The sequence below is a fragment of the Lampetra planeri genome, chromosome 18 (genome assembly GCF_965212315.1).
Source record: "Lampetra planeri chromosome 18, kcLamPlan1.2.h2, whole genome shotgun sequence".
In the NCBI taxonomy this organism is placed as follows: Eukaryota; Metazoa; Chordata; class Hyperoartia; order Petromyzontiformes; family Petromyzontidae; genus Lampetra; species Lampetra planeri.
This window is the reverse complement of record NC_136124.1, coordinates 10,644,770-10,664,777: the sequence shown is the minus strand read 5'-3', so window position 1 is coordinate 10,664,777 and position 20,008 is coordinate 10,644,770. Positions and strand designations below refer to the sequence as shown.

At 53.1% G+C, this 20,008-nt stretch overlaps 1 protein-coding gene across 3 annotated transcripts in view; it reads right to left on the bottom strand.

The window, feature by feature from the left end:
* LOC144723638 (uncharacterized) overlaps positions 1-20,008 on the bottom strand; it is a 36,751-nt gene that overhangs the window by 6,218 nt on the left and 10,525 nt on the right. Inside the window, exons 1-4 of one of the 3 annotated variants that reach the window (XM_078602521.1) lie at positions 6,076-9,694; positions 4,967-5,737; positions 1,164-4,788; positions 54-824 (exon numbers count right to left, since the gene is read on the bottom strand). In XM_078602521.1, coding sequence (XP_078458647.1) covers positions 8,534-9,391 — 858 coding nt within the window. In that variant the 5' untranslated portion in view covers positions 9,392-9,694 and the 3' untranslated portion in view covers positions 54-824; positions 1,164-4,788; positions 4,967-5,737; positions 6,076-8,533. Of the gene's footprint in view, positions 1-53; positions 825-1,163; positions 4,789-4,966; positions 5,738-6,075; positions 9,695-20,008 lie in introns of those variants that run through there. The other 2 variants (XM_078602522.1, XR_013586245.1) reach the window with 2 other exon arrangements.

The following is a 20,008-nucleotide window of genomic DNA, read 5'->3' as shown; positions in this document are numbered from 1 at the left end:
GAAGAAAAGGAAGTGTTAATTGTATTGAGGAATTATGTGAAGGAAGTTTTTACCTCGATTTCCATCTCTATGAACTCCTTGTACAGTCCAAAGTGCTGTGCGTGGTACTGCACTGCAGAGAACCAGGAGTTCCAGCGTGTTGCACAGGGGTTTGGAGGCATGACCGCCTTTTTTCTAGGCAGCTTGTTTGACAAGAAGCAGAGGTATCTTCTCTTGCGTGATCCAGCATTGAAGAACATCTGGGAGAAACTTAGCATGAAGCTGTTCAACTGAACAAAAGGTTTGCGGAAGGCATTGCCAATGAGATTCATTATGTGTGCCATGCATGTGATGTGTATCGAGTTGGGGAACAACGACTGCAGAGCTGCTGTGAATGCCTTCTTCATGTAGGCTGCATTATCAGTGTCGAACACAATCACATCCTCGTTGTTAATGCTGTATTCTTGAAGGCACCTTACGACAGACATGGATACAGTGGAATGATTGCATTGCTCAAGGAAAACAGTATCTGCAAGGTAGGCCAAGATCCTCCCAGAATGATCCTTCTCAAGTGGTGCAAGGAGGATATTCAGGACACATCTCCCCTCGACATCTGGAGTCTCATCAAATATCACAGCAAGAGGTTTTCTGGCAAGAAGTGTCTTCAGCTCCTCTTTTTCCTTCTCATATACTGCTCCCAAGTACATATCTTGAAGCTGGTGAAACCCTGGAATGGCGCCGCCATTGATGACTTTCTCATTCAGAAATTTCCTCAGTGCAGGGTGGTCAGTCTTAGACAGTGGGATGTTGATGGCAGTGCAGGTGGCAACCCAGGTTTCACAAATCTACAAACAGAAAAATACTTTTGTATCATTGGGCTGTATTACACACACACACACAAAGTCCAGTGTAACCTACAGAAAACTGCTGTATAAAACGGAATCATTTACAGTTAGCCTTTCACAGAACAGTAGTGTTTCTGCAAATAAAACATAATTCTTTCATGCCAAAATCAATCATCTTGCATGGGAAATTACACTACTGTTAGTCTATCTAACCCTAACGTTAACTTACATCCACACACAACATACTTGGAAATCTCATTCACACACACCTCTCTCTGTTTCAATTTAACTATCAGCCTTTTCATAATTTTACAAGCTTTAATCTAATAGGCTACTGACCTTGATTCTTTCAGCCCTAGCAACTGTTTTGGAAGTTGACGCCTCGGTGTAGGTGAGCTGCTTCATCTTGGTTGATGTCACTGCTGCTTTAACCATCCTTGAATGTTTGTCGGTTGCAAAGTGACTGTCCAGCGTCGCCTTCCGCCTGTGGTCCAACACGCAGTTGCACGGAGTGCAAAATAATTTGCCCCCACTGTCATGTAACACACTGGGAAACTGCTTTGCGCGGTCTTTTGCGCTTATGTTTGTTGGCAAATGAGAAAGATTTGCGGGCTTCATCATGGTTTCATTGGCATCGCGGGGTTTGCAGCTTTTCAATGATGTCGCGTAATGAGTGACGTCACTTCATAACGTTCCCATGGCAACAGGGGAAATGGCTGCGCTTGTGTGAAGTAAACGCAACATTTTTCAACTTTCTGCTAAGATATATGTGACTTTTTGCAACGAAAATGCGGGGATTATGAAATCATGCAAGCCCGCATATTTTGCGCGCGGAAATCTGCAATTTATGCGGCGAAAGTGCGGCGTATTTGAAAAAACGCGCCCCCCGCATAAATATGCGGACTTTGGCTGATTTTGCATGGAATCATGCGATCGCATAATCGCGTTTTTCTGGAGGGACTGTTATATATGAGGGTTAGCACCCCTCCCCTCATGGGTTCTGGCACTGGGCCCTACTCCAAGATTTCTCTATACAAACGTAGCATGTCGGGTTTGATGGTGTCCCAGAATGTAACGTAGAATTCAGCCGGTATTCCATCCTGCCCTTGCGTTTTGTGCCGACGTAGTCCTCTTACTGCCTCGTCCAGCTCCTACATCTGAACTTGCCTATTCATTTCCTCTGTAGCCTTGATCTTCTGCATAACATCCCCCAGTAAGAAGTCTTGGGCTTCCGCCTCCGACGCCTTACTTCCATATAGTTCTGCATAGTATTCCCGTGCTGGTTCTACAATTCCTTCTGTCTGTGTCAGTCTGCCCAGGCTTGGGCTGACGACCATCTCTCGGATTGTGTTTTCTGTCTTCCTGCACTATAAAAAAAAAGAACCGTGTGCACTGTTCCCCCTCTTCCTCTGCCCTAACCCGTGTCCAGCGTCAAGGAGATTTTATCCCTTAGCTGCCTTACCTCGCTCATCACTGGCCAACCTAATTCCAGCAACCTATGCGCTTTATCCAACTGATCATTCAGACCCCACAAATAATTCCTTACACTCTTTCTCTTACTGTGTGCCTGAAAAAAACCTTTGATCCGGCTCTTAACCATTTCCCACCACTCTGTCATAGTGCCAAAGCAGCACTGCAGGCTTTTACATCCCTCATACTGTTTGAAAAAGACCCTCATCACCTTCTCATCATCTGCTAAGAGACTCGTGTTCATCCGCCAAATCCCTTTCCCCAACCTCAGTCCTCCCAAGGTCACTGCGCTCCCCTTTCCTCATATATAAGGGTTATCACACCCCTTTTCATAGAATCCGGCACTGGGCCTTGCTTCAAGACTTCCCTGTACATCTGCAACATGTCGTACTTGATGGTATCCCAAAAGGTAATTTATAATTCCGCCGGTATCCCGTCTTCTCCTGGTGCTCTGTGCCGACGTAACCCTCCTACCACCTCATCTAATTCTGCCATCTGGATCTGCCTGTTCGTTTCTTCTGGAGCCTCCATGACCTTTCCTACCTCCTCCAGCAAGGAGCTCCGTGCTTCCGCCTCCGACGACCCGTTCCTGTATAACTCCCTGAAGTAATTTCTAGCTGCCTCCACTATCCCCTCTGTGTGTGTGTGTCTGCCCAGACTGGGGCTTACCAGTTCCCGGATTGTATTCTTCGCCTTCCTACATTTCTTAAAAAAGAACCTCGTACACCGCTGTCCCTCCTCCACTACCTTCACTCGTGCCCTAAAGGCAAGCTGCGCAGCACGCTTCTCCAGCAACGTGGAGATCGCATCTTTTAGTTGTCTTATTTCGCCCATGACCGGAAAACCTACTTCCAACAGTTTATGTTGGAAGTAGGTGGAGTGACGCCGGGCGGAGGCGGGTTTGGTCGCCGCTTCACCGCCACAGCAGACTCTTGCGGCGTCGGAGCTGGCTCCTCCGGTTGCGACCGTTTCCCGCGCGGGACGAACGGCTTGCCAGCCTGCGGTCCCGCGCGTGGTTGCCACATGCCGTTTTTGCCAATGTCCATTCGGCATTTCGTCGAATGTGTATTCGGCCGCAACGTCTTGAGGGTGCACGCAGCTGAACATCACGTACAGCAACTCGAATGACAGATTCGGGCTCCCGCGACTCGGCTCCAGCAGGGCGATGATGTACGCGAACGTTGCGCCCTGGCATTTCCATGTGGTGATTGCGAACGACAGATCGACCGCATGCATCTCGTAGGCGAATGTGACCTTGCCGATCCGGATCGTCTTCGGCTTGCGTTGGATCAGTCCGATCGGGATGTGGACCGCGTCGACGCCACCGTCAGCATCGCGTGGGGCAACGTTGAGATGACGCGGCCACATCGACCCCATGCACGGAGACGATGATATGGTCAGGCGGTGTCGGCACGTCAATGACACGGCGGACGCCGTTGTCGCCGTTGTCGCCGCTGTCGTTTTGAGCACGTTTGGCGCCGATGGTGGCGCGGCGTTCGTCCGCATCGTCCCACGCGACGGATACCAGCGTGCAGAGCGTGCCATTCGCGACATTGTAGACGACGTTGCTGTTGCCATTGTCGAGGATCTGGGCAGGGCAGCCAGCGACGAAGTACCCGAACAGCTCGGGATTGTCCTCCTCCTGGTAGAGCAGTGACTGCAGCGAGACGGGAACGTCGCGCTTTAGGCGCCGACGCCACCGCAGAACGTATCGTCCCGTGGCGACGGCGACGTGTACAGCGCGTGCAGCATTGACGACGGCCCGATCGCGATTGCTTGTCGTCAGGCACGTGGATTCCGTGAGCCAGGCCGGATCGGCGGCGATCTCGGTCTTGGTAATCGGTGCCGTCAGGCCATCGATTATGTCGTCGGTGATGGGGCGGAAGGCGCAGTCGGCATCCGTCCAGCGGGTCCCCGTCGGGTAGCGCCGCGGTAGCGCCCGCATCCCCTGGAGGCGCCAGCACATCCAAATCCACCACGCCGAATGGTGCAGCTCTGAGTGCTGCTGGACCAAGAGTCTTGAAGTAAGAATCAAATTCATCACCCTGCACTTCAGTGAAACCTGGAATGGCCTTGTAGCTTGCTACGGAGTCATCTAGGAATGCAATGTGGCGAGGGTCAAACACCCTAACCTGGAGAAACTCAATGGCCGGCTGCCCATGTGACATGTACTTGGTGAGCTTTTCTTCAGCGTTTTCATATGCCTGACCAACTGTGCAGAGGATCTGTGTCTTTGTGGTGTAAGGTAAGTTAAACCCTTCAAAGTATTCGGCACACGCCTCATACTGCAGCTCTTTGTTGGCAGCAAAGACCACCTGCAGATCCTCCAGATCTTTGTGGTCACAGGACGTCTGCTCTGGAAGATATCGAGAAGACTTAGGAAGCGTTTGCACTTGTCAGCCATGATGTTGATCTGGACATTCAGGGACTGAGCTAGGTCTTGAAGCATCTCGTGGAGTCTCTCCACAGACTGTGGAGCACTTCTGCTACACACCTATAAAAACACAAATAGAAAGAAAGGAATTAGGTCAAACATACAATATGTTCAATGCAATTATTTTTTTTACTTTGATCTTACTAAACTATTCATGTTTGTATGTGCAAAGGGGGTTAACTGATGAAGAAAAGGAAGTGTTAATTGTATTGAGGAATTATGTGAAGGAAGTTTTTACCTCGATTTCCATCTCTATGAACTCCTTGTACAGTCCAAAGTGCTGTGCGTGGTACTGCACTGCAGAGAACCAGGAGTTCCAGCGTGTTGCACAGGGGTTTGGAGGCATGACCGCCTTTTTTCTAGGCAGCTTGTTTGACAAGAAGCAGAGGTATCTTCTCTTGCGTGATCCAGCATTGAAGAACATCTGGGAGAAACTTAGCATGAAGCTGTTCAACTGAACAAAAGGTTTGCGGAAGGCATTGCCAATGAGATTCATTATGTGTGCCATGCATGTGATGTGTATCGAGTTGGGGAACAACGACTGCAGAGCTGCTGTGAATGCCTTCTTCATGTAGGCTGCATTATCAGTGTCGAACACAATCACATCCTCGTTGTTAATGCTGTATTCTTGAAGGCACCTTACGACAGACATGGATACAGTGGAATGATTGCATTGCTCAAGGAAAACAGTATCTGCAAGGTAGGCCAAGATCCTCCCAGAATGATCCTTCTCAAGTGGTGCAAGGAGGATATTCAGGACACATCTCCCCTCGACATCTGGAGTCTCATCAAATATCACAGCAAGAGGTTTTCTGGCAAGAAGTGTCTTCAGCTCCTCTTTTTCCTTCTCATATACTGCTCCCAAGTACATATCTTGAAGCTGGTGAAACCCTGGAATGGCGCCTCCATTGATGACTTTCTCATTCAGAAATTTCCTCAGTGCAGGGTGGTCAGTCTTAGACAGTGGGATGTTGATGGCAGTGCAGGTGGCAACCCAGGTTTCACAAATCTACAAACAGAAAAATACTTTTGTATCATTGGGCTGTATTACACACACACACACAAGTCCAGTGTAACCTACAGAAAACTGCTGTATAAAACGGAATCATTTACAGTTAGCCTTTCACAGAACAGTAGTGTTTCTGCAAATAAAACATAATTCTTTCATGCCAAAATCAATCATCTTGCATGGGAAATTACACTACTGTTAGTCTATCTAACCCTAACGTTAACTTACATCCACACACAACATACTTGGAAATCTCATTCACACACACCTCTCTCTGTTTCAATTTAACTATCAGCCTTTTCATAATTTTACAAGCTTTAATCTAATAGGCTACTGACCTTGATTCTTTCAGCCCTAGCAACTGTTTTGGAAGTTGACGCCTCGGTGTAGGTGAGCTGCTTCATCTTGGTTGATTCCACTGCTGCTTTAACCATCCTTGAATGTTTGTCGGTTGCAAAGTGACTGTCCAGCGTCGCCTTCCGCCTGTGGTCCAACACGCAGTTGCACGGAGTGCAAAATAATTTGCCCCCACTGTCATGTAACACACTGGGAAACTGCTTTGCGCGGTCTTTTGCGCTTATGTTTGTTGGCAAATGAGAAAGATTTGCGGGCTTCATCATGGTTTCATTAGCATCGCGGGGTTTGCAGCTTTTCAATGATGTCGCGTAATGAGTGACGTCACTTCATAACGTTCCCATGGCAACAGGGGAAATGGCTGCGCTTGTGTGAAGTAAACGCAACATTTTTCAACTTTCTGCTAAGATATATGTGACTTTTTGCAACGAAAATGCGGGGATTATGAAATCATGCAAGCCCGCATATTTTGCGCGCGGAAATCTGCAATTTATGCGGCGAAAGTGCGGCGTATTTGAAAAAACGCGCCCCCCGCATAAATATGCGGACTTTGGCTGATTTTGCATGGAATCATGCGATCGCATAATCGCGTTTTTCTGGAGGGACTGTTATATATGAGGGTTAGCACCCCTCCCCTCATGGGTTCTGGCACTGGGCCCTACTCCAAGATTTCTCTATACAAACGTAGCATGTCGGGTTTGATGGTGTCCCAGAATGTAATGTAGAATTCAGCCGGTATTCCATCCTGCCCTTGCGTTTTGTGCCGACGTAGTCCTCTTACTGCCTCGTCCAGCTCCTACATCTGAACTTGCCTATTCATTTCCTCTGTAGCCTTGATCTTCTGCATAACATCCCCCAGTAAGAAGTCTTGGGCTTCCGCCTCCGACGCCTTACTTCCATATAGTTCTGCATAGTATTCCCGTGCTGGTTCTACAATTCCTTCTGTCTGTGTCAGTCTGCCCAGGCTTGGGCTGACGACCATCTCTCGGATTGTGTTTTCTGTCTTCCTGCACTTAAAAAAAAAAGAACCGTGTGCACTGTTCCCCCTCTTCCTCTGCCCTAACCCGTGTCCAGCGTCAAGGAGATTTTATCCCTTAGCTGCCTTACCTCGCTCATCACTGGCCAACCTAATTCCAGCAACCTATGCGCTTTATCCAACTGATCATTCAGACCCCACAAATAATTCCTTACACTCTTTCTCTTACTGTGTGCCTGAAAAAAACCTTTGATCCGGCTCTTAACCATTTCCCACCACTCTGTCATAGTGCCAAAGCAGCACTGCAGGCTTTTACATCTCTCATACTGTTTGAAAAAGACCCTCATCACCTTCTCATCATCTGCTAAGAGACTCGTGTTCATCCGCCAAATCCCTTTCCCCAACCTCAGTCCTCCCAAGGTCACTGCGCTCCCCTTTCCTCATATATAAGGGTTATCACACCCCTTTTCATAGAATCCGGCACTGGGCCTTGCTTCAAGACTTCCCTGTACATCTGCAACATGTCGTACTTGATGGTATCCCAAAAGGTAATTTATAATTCCGCCAGTATCCCGTCTTCTCCTGGTGCTCTGTGCCGACGTAACCCTCCTACCACCTCATCTAATTCTGCCATCTGGATCTGCCTGTTCGTTTCTTCTGGAGCCTCCATGACCTTTCCTACCTCCTCCAGCAAGGAGCTCCGTGCTTCCGCCTCCGACGACCCGTTCCTGTATAACTCCCTGAAGTAATTTCTAGCTGCCTCCACTATCCCCTCTGTGTGTGTGTGTCTGCCCAGACTGGGGCTTACCAGTTCCCGGATTGTATTCTCCGCCTTCCTACATTTCTTAAAAAAGAACCTCGTACACCGCTGTCCCTCCTTCACTGCCTTCACTCGTGCCCTAAAGGCAAGCTGCGCAGCACGCTTCTCCAGCAACGTGGAGATCGCATCTTTTAGTTGTCTTATTTCGCCCATGACCGGAAAACCTACTTCCAACAGTTTATGTTGGAAGTAGGTGGAGTGACGCCGGGCGGAGGCGGGTTTGGTCGCCGCTTCACCGCCACAGCAGACTCTTGCGGCGTCGGAGCTGGCTCCTCCGGTTGCGACCGTTTCCCGCGCGGGACGAGCGGCTTGCCAGCCTGCGGTCCCGCGCGTGGTTGCCACATGCCGTTTTTGCCAATGTCCATTCGGCATTTCGTCGAATGTGTATTCGGCCGCAACGTCTTGAGGGTGCACGCAGCTGAACATCACGTACAGCAACTCGAATGGCAGATTCGGGCTCCCGCGACTCGGCTCCAGCAGGGCGATGATGTACGTGAACGTTGCGCCCTGGCATTTCCATGTGGTGATTGCGAACGACAGATCGACCGCATGCATCTCGTAGGCGAATGTGACCTTGCCGATCCGGATCGTCTTCGGCTTGCGTTGGATCAGTCCGATCGGGATGTGGACCGCGTCGACGCCACCGTCAGCATCGCGTGGGGCAACGTTGAGATGACGCGGCCACATCGACCCCATGCACGGAGACGATGATATGGTCAGGCGGTGTCGGCACGTCAATGACACGGCGGACGCCGTTGTTGCCGTTGTCGCCGCTGTCGCTTTGAGCACGTTTGGCGCCGATGGTGGCGCGGCGTTCGTCCGCATCGTCCCACGCGACGGATACCAGCGTGCAGAGCGTACCATTCGCGACATTGTAGACCACGTTGCTGTTGCCATTGTCGAGGATCTGGGCAGGGCAGCCAGCGACGAAGTACCCGAACAGCTCGGGATTGTCCTCCTCCTGGTAGAGCAGTGACTGCAGCGAGACGGGAACGTCGCGCTTTAGGCGCCGACGCCACCGCAGAACGTATCGTCCCGTGGCGACGGCGACGTGTACAGCGCGTGCAGCATTGACGACGGCCCGATCGCGATTGCTTGTCGTCAGGCACGTGGATTCCGTGAGCCAGGCCGGATCGGCGGCGATCTCGGTCTTGGTAATCGGTGCCGTCAGGCCATCGATTATGTCGTCGGTGATGGGGCGGAAGGCGCAGTCGGCATCCGTCCAGCGGGTCCCCGTCGGGTAGCGCCGCGGTAGCGCCCGCATCCCCTGGAGGCGCCAGCAATGATCCGGACAGCCAGCGGCCCGGAGCTGCTCAGTCATCTCGAATACATGGAATCGCTCGACATAGCAGGTATGCTCCTCGTACGCCACATACCATGCACAAGCGGCACATATACAGGCCCTTCGGTGGCTTTTCGCAGGAGAATCCATGTTTGTGGTCCTGCGACAGGGCGGACTTGCGTTGGCCCATGGCGATGAACTCGCTGTAGTCGGCCATCGCATCCGGCACGTTCAGGTTGGCAGCGCGCGGGCGCGCGACGTTGCCGTCTTGCGCGCCAATCCCGTCGTACCTCTTGCGCACATCATGAGCCAGGTGTGTACAAGCCGTACTATCGAGAATGTTGCCGATGACGATCTGAACGTCGGTTGGCGCGGCAACCCAACCGAGTCAGTAGCGACGGCGTCAGGACCGAGCTGTACGTATTCAAATGCCAATGCAGCCGACCGCCCTTCTGCGGCTCGATCATGCCGCTGACGGCGGCAATATTGAGATACGCGCCGCACTCCCGCTGCAAGTAGTCACGCGAGACGCGAGTATGCGCAGCCATCGGACACCGTACGACGTCATCGAGCAGGATGCGCATGTGGTTGGCGAAAGACATTGCGCCCAGAGCAGGATGGGAACGCGTCACCGCCATCCTCGAGCCGGCATTGGAAACAAACTCGTCAGGCTGGTCGGCGCGCGTGAAACCTGTCCGCTGCAGCGGGCAGTTAACGTTGTTCCATTGGCGAGTATCGCGCATGATGGCCAGGCGCAGGACGGAGAGGTCCTCGAACCCGGGCGGCGACCCCGTCAGGAAATGACTCCTGATCCCGTACCTGAGACGCATCGCAGCCAGCTTGGGGCACGTGGCCGCGCGCTCAAACGGGCTAAACGGGACAGTCGATCCAACTATGGACATGATGCGGCACACCTTGGCGTTCAGCTTCTTGGCCTCGTCTGACAGCGGGTTGTCGCTCACCCAGAGCAGGCGTTGTCGGAACGCCGACGAATTGGCAGCTCGCCGAGTTTCTGAAGCTGCGAAGCCCGTTTGGCGCCTATGTGCGCTGTTTGCCGGACGCATGCGTGCCGCTGCAGCTGATTGAACGTGGTCGCAATGAAGAGCGGGTCCTCGAACCGGCCATCGTAGTAGAGAAAGAGATGGTGCAGGAACTTCTTGTTGAGGGAGCCCTTGGGCAATCCCTTGACCAGAAGGAACAAAGACTCGATGATTAGGTCTTCGCCGCGCGAAACCACCATGATAGGAGGGGGATCACGATCTCCGGCATTCTTCTTGTCGGGTTGAATGATGTCGCTCAGTGCCTGCAGCGCCAGGTTGATGCCGCCGCTGAGGAGAGATAGTTTGGGCAAGACCGCCGCGTGAACAAGGTCGTACCTCGTGCTGCTGGCCGGCGACTTTGCCACGTCGTTGTTGACGTCATCATCGTCGACGTGCGCATTCATTGCAGCGACGTCAGCGTCGTCATTGCAGATGGCGGCACCCTCCTCGTCCAGGCGTTGGCGCATTTCGGGGGAATTGTCGATGGTAATGCCGTCGAATCGCGGATGCTTGACCCCGGTCCAGAGCTCGAACCACTGGTACGCCCCGATGACGTCGATGATGTACATGCCGCGTAAACGAGCCTGCGCCTTCCGCCAGGCGTCGCGCGGCCCGAGAAAGGTCACCTGCGGGCGTTGCACCGGGGAAACCCGGGGCAGCACGGTGGTCACCTCGACAGGACCGTCTTGCGGGAAACAAATGGCGTTCCCCGTTGAGTGGTTCGCCCTTATCAAGATATTCTTGGGTTTTTTCGGTAAAGTCACGTAGGTAAAAAATAAAAATAAAAATTAATAAAAGTAAAATAAAAATCACGACGTTTCGGAGGCAACACAAGCCTCCGTCTTCAGGTGGAACCGTCACAGCACGCTCGCTGTATCAAGTAAATGAGAAATTCCAAGAGATCCGACCCCGTATATATACTGGTTGAGGGGGGAGGAGCCAGGGCAGGCCCCTGGATAGGAGTTTTTTTTTTATTATTATGGTAAGGTTGGTGCGGCTGAAGCTACGGCTGAGAGGGGGGGGGGGGGGTGCCAGAGTTGTTAAAGTGCGGCTGCTGCTAATGGGACCGAGCCCCTGTCATGTAGATGGTAAAAGCATAAAAGCAGGTCAGGAAGAAACAGCCTCCTGCTACGTTGCTTGGTGGGTAAAACTTAAAGCAGGAAACCAGCGTGTGAAAAAAGAAGCTAAACATGATAAAACAAAACTGGCTGTCTATCAGTAAACTGTACAGTAACTAAAGAACAGTTGTCTGTCAAATAAGATGGTCCAAATATGCATAGTTAAATATTTTTTGCATGGTTAATAACATCTTTCCAATGATTACTCAGTTTGTACCCATCATCACGGTTGAAATTATGTCTGTGTTTGTATATTTGGATGGCTTCGTGTACAAACCTTTGATGGTAGCCAGGAGGTTTGCAGAGCACCTTGATCTCGGAAAAGACAATTTCATGAGAGCCCACAGCGTTGTAGCAATGATCGGCAACGGCGGATGTCAATATTGAAGGCTCGGGCGGGTAAAATCGCGTTGAGCGCCGTGCTGTTCAGTTTGGGCAACGACCCCCGCGGACCATTGTCGTGCCCGTTGTAGAGGCTGAAGTCGTGGTCGGCCGGATCCTTCGCACAGGTCGAGCACAGGACAATGTTGTTGACGTCTGGCATGAGATCCGGACGTCGTTCACGTGCAGCACGGAGACGTGCCGTTCAACAAGATGCTCCGGCAGGGTGCACTGCTCGGCGACTTGCTCGTTGGTGAGACAGAACGCAACGGGAAGCTGGTCGATGGGGCCGGCGTCGACGATGGTCTTATCGGCCTCAAAGAGAAACTCATTGCACGACTCGCACGCCGCGATGCGCCCCGTGCCGGGGTCGCGGGCAGCAGCACTGCGCTGACAGTGCGCAGCGTCGTCCTGGCCTACCGCGCGCCGATGGCTCGCAGGATCCGCTCGCAGACCACCGGTCCGTTAGGCCCACGCAGGCTCTCATCGTTGAAGACAAAGGCGTCGGAATGGTTTGCGCACAGGTGGAAGTACAGCAGCGCCAGACGTGGATCCTTTGCGAAATTTTACGACTTCGCCAGGAGCCTGACGGTCTCCTCACTAGGGTCCTGCTCGGCGAGAGCGGTCTCGGCCAGAGACGCCAGCATGGCGTCCTTAGTATCGACGCTGACCCGTCGCTTCTCGCGACGTGCGCACTCTCCAGTCAGGCAGCACACTCTTTGGGCGTCTGGGGCGCGGCACGTCGGGCAGCCAACGCGACGCGTGCGCGCTCCAGTCGGGCAGCACGCTCTTTGGGCGTCTGGGGCGCGGCACGTCGGGCAGCCAACGCGACGCGCGCGCGCTCCAGTCGGGCAGCACGCTCTTCGGGCGTCTCGTCCTTTATTGGGCCCCCACCGCCGTACTGTGGCCAGACGTCGCCGATGGTTGCAACAATCTCCACTATCTCCACATTGCCGATGGTTGCACTGAACGTCGGCGATCGCGACAGAAAACTTTGCAGTCAAGCAAACTGCAATATAACAAGACAGTCACTGAACTGCGCAGAGTGCACGACAGAAATATGCAAACTAAAATTGCTCGTTATCACGTTTTAAATGAATTGTTTGTACAATTAAACGACAATGTTTGAAGTAAGCACACTGTTTACCGGCGATGGGCAGCTGGGGGGAGAGAGAGGTGGGGGTTGGGGGGTGGGGCAGCTGGGGGGAGAGAGAGGTGGGGGGTGGGGCAGATATTCACGACAGACAAATAATCCCTGGTGGGCAGTAGGCCTCGGCAAGGTAAGGTAATTTACCTTTTTTACCGGGTAAAAGGGTAAAGGGTAAAGGTGTCGACATGCCAAGGGGTAAGGTAAAGGGTAGGGTAAAGGTAGCTCGGAAGAATTACCCAGTAGGGTAAAGGTAGCGCGAAGTATTTCCCGGTAAATACAGTACCTAGTTTACCGCTAAAAGCTCCGTGGCGCAGTCTGTGGCCTCCATTTAATAAGTAATATTTAAAAAAAACTTTTTTTTAAACATGCTTTTATTAAATGTACTCGTCATGGCAGATGTGGTGCCACAGCGACGGGGCCGCTCTGCCGAGCCAGGGAGCCGCCCGGCTTCCCCCACCGCACTTCCCCCCATCACCCCCCCCACATAAGCACGCACCCGCACCCACGTAGGGCCTCGTGGTCGGGTCACCTACCCTGAGTTTTCACCCGAGGGCCCCCTCGGGGGGTTACCCCACGGTTTCTCAGGGCCAGGGAATTTGACAGGACCCTTCCCAGGCCAAGTAACACTGCGGCGCCGTGGGCGGATTTGAGATCGCACGACCACGGCGAGCTCAGAGAGCCCCGCAGTTAGAAACGCATACAAACACAAACACGGGTCAGCAAGGCGGATAGCTAGGATCAGGGCCAAAAAAAAGCAGCGTTGGCGGAGGGCGCCACGGGTCTGGGGCTCCTGATTGGTCGGGAGAACAATGCGGTCGGGGGCGAAGGCGCCGAGCCATTGATGTAACCGAGGACAAGGAGAGCGACGGACCCGGGGCTACTGATTAGTCGAAAGATCAAAAGCCGGCGGGATCGCAAAAGGGCGGGAAATCCTAGGCTCAGGATTGGTCGAGAGACCAAGGCGGTCGGGACGGGGGCGCCTAGCCTTTGATGTGAATAGTATAAAAGACGGAGGGCAGAGTAGGGGAGGGCCTCTTCTTCTGGAGTTTTGACACGGAGTCAGCGACGAAGGAGTCATCGGGCGAGCCGCTAGATTGTCTGCAGGACGATCTGAGCGCCGCAAGGCCACCAAGGACTACAGACGGTATCGTATTACGCGCCTTACAACACCTCAGAGCGGAGAGTAGGATCCGTGGGAGAAGGGTTAGTTCGGGGTAAGGACGAGAGGAAAGCAGTTTAACAGAGAGCGCAGCATAGAATAGGGCTGCACGCCACCAGAGTGTGGGTTAGAAGCGCCTTGCTGGCCCGCACACACACACGGGTGGCTCGGTTGGTTAACAAGCGCTAATAAAATCGCGAGCGTAGTAATAAAACCGTGTTGTTGGGTATTTTTGCACGTGGTATTAGCGTGCGCTGCATTCGCAGGTGTGTGGTCGTTGTATGCGTAAAGGCCGTGGTCTCTGTACGATTGTGCGGGTACGGAGGTGTGTGTGTTGACGCCCGGGGAGCGCACAGTGTATTTGTATAAACGCGCTGCCGCGCAAGAGGGGGGTTTTACGTGCTCTCGCTCGAGCGTGGGCGTCGCTCGCGTGTGTGCAAGCCGCGCACGGTAAAACCCGCAAGCCGCACACGGTGAACCCGCGAGCCGCGGCGCCGGAGCGTGCTGTGATCGCACGGCTGGGGGGAGCGAGAGGAGGAGGAGGGAGAGCGTTTTTGTGTGTTTGCGTGCCTACACAGCCGTGTGAGAGGAGAATTGTCCTTGTACGATACTTGTGTTGACGTACACGTGCGAGTGCGGGAGGGGACGAGTCGTTGTGTCGGCGTGTGCCCCGCTCGCGTGTGCGAAATCGCTGTGCGCATTGAAGCTGTTAGCTTTGTGCGATCGTGCGTGTGCTCGTTACTTGCGTAAGTGCGGCGCGGTGGTGGGCCCCTGACCCCCAACCCCGCGGCTCGAGCGCGTAATCGGCTGCGCATTGTTGTGCTGTTTATCTCCGTTGATTATGAACAATATTGGTCGCGAAAGCCTACGTGTTAAACTGTTTATCTCGCGCGCACGGCGGCGGCAACTTGCGCTCCGCGGCCAACATCAGCGCAGGGGGAACATGCACACACGATCCGCAGCACTCACGGGGGTACAGGATAGGGAGCAGATGGGGGACGAAAGTCCGGACCCCACCAGACAGCAAGGGGGTAATGATACGGAGGGGACGATGGAGACAGAGGCGAGCAGCCTCCACACAGAACTCCACGACTCCAGGAAGTGGCCCTGAAGCTTGCCACAACGTAAGGGACTGTGGCCAATTAAGCAGCTCCGTGCTTCCGCCTCGGACGACCTGCTCCTGTATATCTCCCTGAAGTAATTTCTAGCTGCCTCCACTATCACCTCTGTGTGTGTGTCTGCCCAGACTGGGGCTTACTAGTTCCCGGATTGTATTCTCCGCCTTCCTACATTTCTTAAAAAAGAACCTCGTACACCGCTCTCCCTCCTCCACTGCCTTCACTCGTGCCCTAAAGGCAAGCTGCGCAGCACGCTTCTCCAGCAACGTGGAGATCACATCTTTTAGTTGTCTTATTTCGCCCATGACCGGAAAACCTACTTCCAACAGTTTATGTGCTCTTTCCAATTGCCCATTCAATCCCCGCAGCTCAATCATCACGCTCCTTCTCCTGCTTTGGGTCTGAAAAAAGGTCCTAATCTGACCCTTCACCATTCCCCACCACTCGGCTGCAGTGCCGAAGCAACACCACAGGCTCCTCCATTCCCCGTACAGCCTGACGAAGTCCCTAGTCACTTTTTCGGACGCCAACAGCCCTGTGTTGATTTGCCAGATCCCTCTTCCCAGCCTCAGACCATCCAGGATTCTAAGCCTCGCGGCTATCGGCCTATGGTCAGAAGAAGAAAAGGGCTCAATTTCCACACTCTCCCTCCTAACTTTAGCGGAGACAAAGAGGAAGTCGATTCTCGAGTGCAAGGTTCCCGAGCGACTAGTCCACGTAAATCCCGGCCGCTTTGGGTGTACCGACCGGAAAGTGTCTATCAATTCAAAATCTTTGAACAGAGCGCCCAGCCTCCTAGAGGAGAGGTCTAAACTCTCACCTCTGGTTGCTGGCAGCATGTTTGACAAGCAGAGAGGACAATTGAAATCGCCCCCCATGATGACGTGTCTTCGCGTAAGCAGCAAGGTCGCCACATTGTCCAACAGTTCCACACGCTCCGTGGACCGCGTGGGGGCGTATATGTTGACCAACCAGACCACTGTGCCGTCGTATGTAACGTCAACATAGTGTAATCGTCCCGGGACCACTTCTCGGGCCTCCTGTACCTCCACGTTCCTTCTACCCAGGAGCATGGCTTCTCCCGAGTTCCTGTTGGCATTAATTCCCGACCAAAAACAGCGTCCATCCCAGTCCTTGGTCAGCTCCTCCCGACTGAGGGAATATGGTAGGTGGCACTCCTGCAGAAAGTACACATCTCTTTTCAGGGTCCGTAAATAATGCCTCACATTCACCGATGCCAAGGAGAGGTCCATATTCAAAAATGCATATCCCTACCCTGACACATCGTCCAGTAGTTGGTAACAATTTTTGTCCACCAAGTCCCACAGCTGTTCCGCACTCCTAAGCTCCGGGGGCTTCCCCCTCTCTTGGCCAATCTTTGCCGCCACAACTCCGTCTTCTGACGTCCACGTGTCTGTCGAGGAACCCGACGACTCAGGACCATGTGTGGGGGTAGCCCTTGTTGGGATGCACGGTGCCCTCCTTTTTCTTTTTGTTACTCTCTCACACTTTTCTCTTCTGATGCCTGCCTTCTGCCGCTCCTCCCCTTCCTCTCCCGCTTCCACCGCCTCAGCCCAGTCGGTCACCGTTGGTTTGGGGGGCTCTTCCACCGACTCATTGTCGATGGGGCCTTCCCCCTGTCGGCCCGTAGATTATGTGCCTTCCTCCGACGACATCTCCCCCTCCTCCCTCTCTCGTCCTTTGAGGCACACACTGTCTATTGTCTTTCTTCGACAGGGTCCCTAACACACAAGGGGTATATGGTCCCCTTACCCGTTAACCGGAGGAGGTACAGCCTCCGGGCTTGGCGGGACCTACATACAAGCCTACCTGCTAACCTAAGGAGGTACAGCCTCCGGACTTGGCGGGAACTATACATAAGTCTACCCGCATAACCTAGCGTCCTCCGGCTGGCACCTAGGGGAGGCTAACTGACCCACCGCTGGCTCGGTTGGTCCCCGACCTCTGATCACGCAGAGCTTCAGACCTTAGAAGGGCTGGAAGGCTGGGACCCAGGGTCCTGCCTATCCAGGACCTTTTCTCCCCTGACCACTGGAACACTGAGCCTCAGCCCTTAGCAGGGCTGGAAGGCTTGGTCCAGGGTCCTATCTTCTTCAGCCCGGGCTTCGGTCTTCGTGTGAGGAGAACTGAGCCGGAGCTCTCAGTGCTCTGGCTTTTATACTGGTTCGTGGCTGGGCTTGTCCAATCCCATGCTACTTTGTGGACCCTTCTGATTGGTTCTTCCCAATCTGTCATTTTTTTCCTCTTTCACCTTATCTGAACCTGGGCCGTTTGTCTGGCGGGAATCTTCGCGTAAGCAGCAAGGTCGCCACATTGTCCAACAGTTCCACACGCTCTGGGGACCGCGTGGGGGCGTATACGTTGACCAACCGGACCGCCGTGCCGTCGTATGTAACGTCAACATAGTGCAATCGTCCCGCAACCACTTCTCGGGCCTCCTGTACCTCCACGTTCCTTCTACCCAGGAGGATGGCTCCTCCCGAGTTCCTGTTGGCATTAATTCCCGACCAAATACAGCGTCCATCCCAGTCCTTCGTCAGCTCTTCCCAACCGAGGGAATATGGTAGGTGGCACTCCTGCAGAAAGTACACATCTATTTTCAGGGTCTGTAAATGATGCAGTATGGCTCCTCTCTTGGCCCTGCCCCGAATTCCCCTCACATTCACTGATGCCAAGGAGAGGTCCATACTAAGAAATGCATATCCCTACCCCGACACATCGTCCAGTAGTTGGTAACAATTTTTGTCCACCAAGTCCCACAGCTGTTCCGCACTCCTAAGCTCCGGGGGCTTCCCCCTCCCTTCGCCAATCTTTGCTGCCACAACTTCGTCTTCTTACGTCCACGTGTCCGTCGAGGAACCCGACGACTCAGGACCATGTGTGGGGGTAGCCCTTGTTGGGGCGCATGGTGCCCTCCATTTTCTTTTTGCTACTCTCTCTAACTTCTCTCTTCTGATGCCCGCCTTCTGCCGCTCCTCCCCTTCCTCTCCCGCCTCCACCACCTCAGCCCAGTCGGTCACCGCTGGTTTGGGGGGCTCTTCCATTGACTCATTGTCGATGGGGCCTTTCCCCTGTCGGCCCATAGATTCTGCGCCTTCCGACGACTTCTCCCCCTCCTCCCTCTCGTCCCACAGCGGCATTCCCTGCCCGCCCGTCTCTCCCCTCCCGTCACCCATCTTCCCTCTGGTCGGTGCTTGTTCCGACCCAGCCTCGGCCGCCCCCCTCGCTCCACCCTTGGTCGCCCTGCTCTTGTGCGCCCGGACCTTATTCGCATACGATAGCGGGCAATCCCTATATAGGTGTTCCTTACTCCCGCAGAGATTGCACAGTGCTGGGGCACAACATTCCTCCACGACATCGTCCTGCGCCTTGCAGCGATGACACACCCGTGCTTCGCATGCTGCGGCCAGGTGTCCTCTGCACCCACATCTCCTGCAGAGCTTGGGCTGCCCCGCATAGACCACATAGCCTCTACTGCCCTTGATATTCAAGACGTTTGGGATGTGCCGCAGGGCCCCTTCCACCGTTTTTAACCTTACCCGCCATTGTCTGGCGCCCATCCAAATACCCAGCGAGTCCTGGAGCCGCTTGCACCCCGACAGCAGTAGGCAATGTTGCTTATTTTTCAGAAGCAACGTATCCACAAATGATCGCTCAACGAAGTGGCTTTTCATGTGGAAATTTATGTTAACAACATTATCGAAATAATCTAGACGCATGTTTATTAATGGGGAGGGAAAAGCCAGGGTCGGTATCGAACCCATGTTTGAGGACTCGGTGCCGACCAGACATTGACTGTTTTGTCTCATCCATCACACTGCAGGTCACAATAACACAATTACTCAAAAATGTATTCATTTACTCACTCACATTCCCACCAAGACACTCATCCACCCACTCACCCAATCACTCACCCACCTACACACTCTTTAAAAAAGTGTATTCACTCACCCACTCAGAGACTCACCCACCTACACACTCACCCTCTCACCCACCCACTCACCCAATCACCCACACACACACACACTTTCAAAAAGTGTATTCACTCACCCACTCAGAGACTCACTCATCCACCTACAGATTCACCGCACTTACCCAACCACCCACACACACACTCTTTTAGAAAGTATATTCACTCACTCACTCAACCACTCACTCACCACACTGCAAGCTCACAACACTTCTCTCTCTCTGTTTCTCCCCAAGCACTGCTCCACTTTGGAATTCCCTCCTCCCGTCGTCGTCTCTGTTTACCCAACCTCACGTAATAACCCCGCTCAATTAAATAATCACGTTAACTCTCCTCTCTTAGAACTTTAATAATGGTGCCGTTTGTTGCCGGCCGCTTGAACCTTTGGGCCTGTGGTCAGGAATTGTGTTAAATATATAGAGGGTGACCCAAAACTCATGACAAAGGGTTATGATATTTATTTTGACAAATGCCCAAATTGACTCCCATTAACATTAACGTATGTACAAATGAACTTTTGAAATGTTAGGATAACAGGTATAATAATTTTTGGACATTAGTTAATTACGTTTCGTCTCAATTAGTCCCAGGGCACCCCCTGACCAGCGTGGTGAAGTACAGGGTGTTTGAAAAAGATGGACCCGATTTGAAATCGCTATATCTCTGCAACCACGAACCGCCCATGAATGAAACTCTTACCACTTGAAAGGGCGGGGCATAGAGAGGAGGGCGGGGCATAGAGAGGAGGGCGGGGCATAGAGGAAGGCGGGGCATAGAGGGGGCGGGGCGTGGAGTTTAAAATGATTACCGCAAGATGCCTCTCCCAGCGCACAAACAGCCCCTAGCCTCAGTCATTCGCAAGACACGCTGCCTCACCGTTGG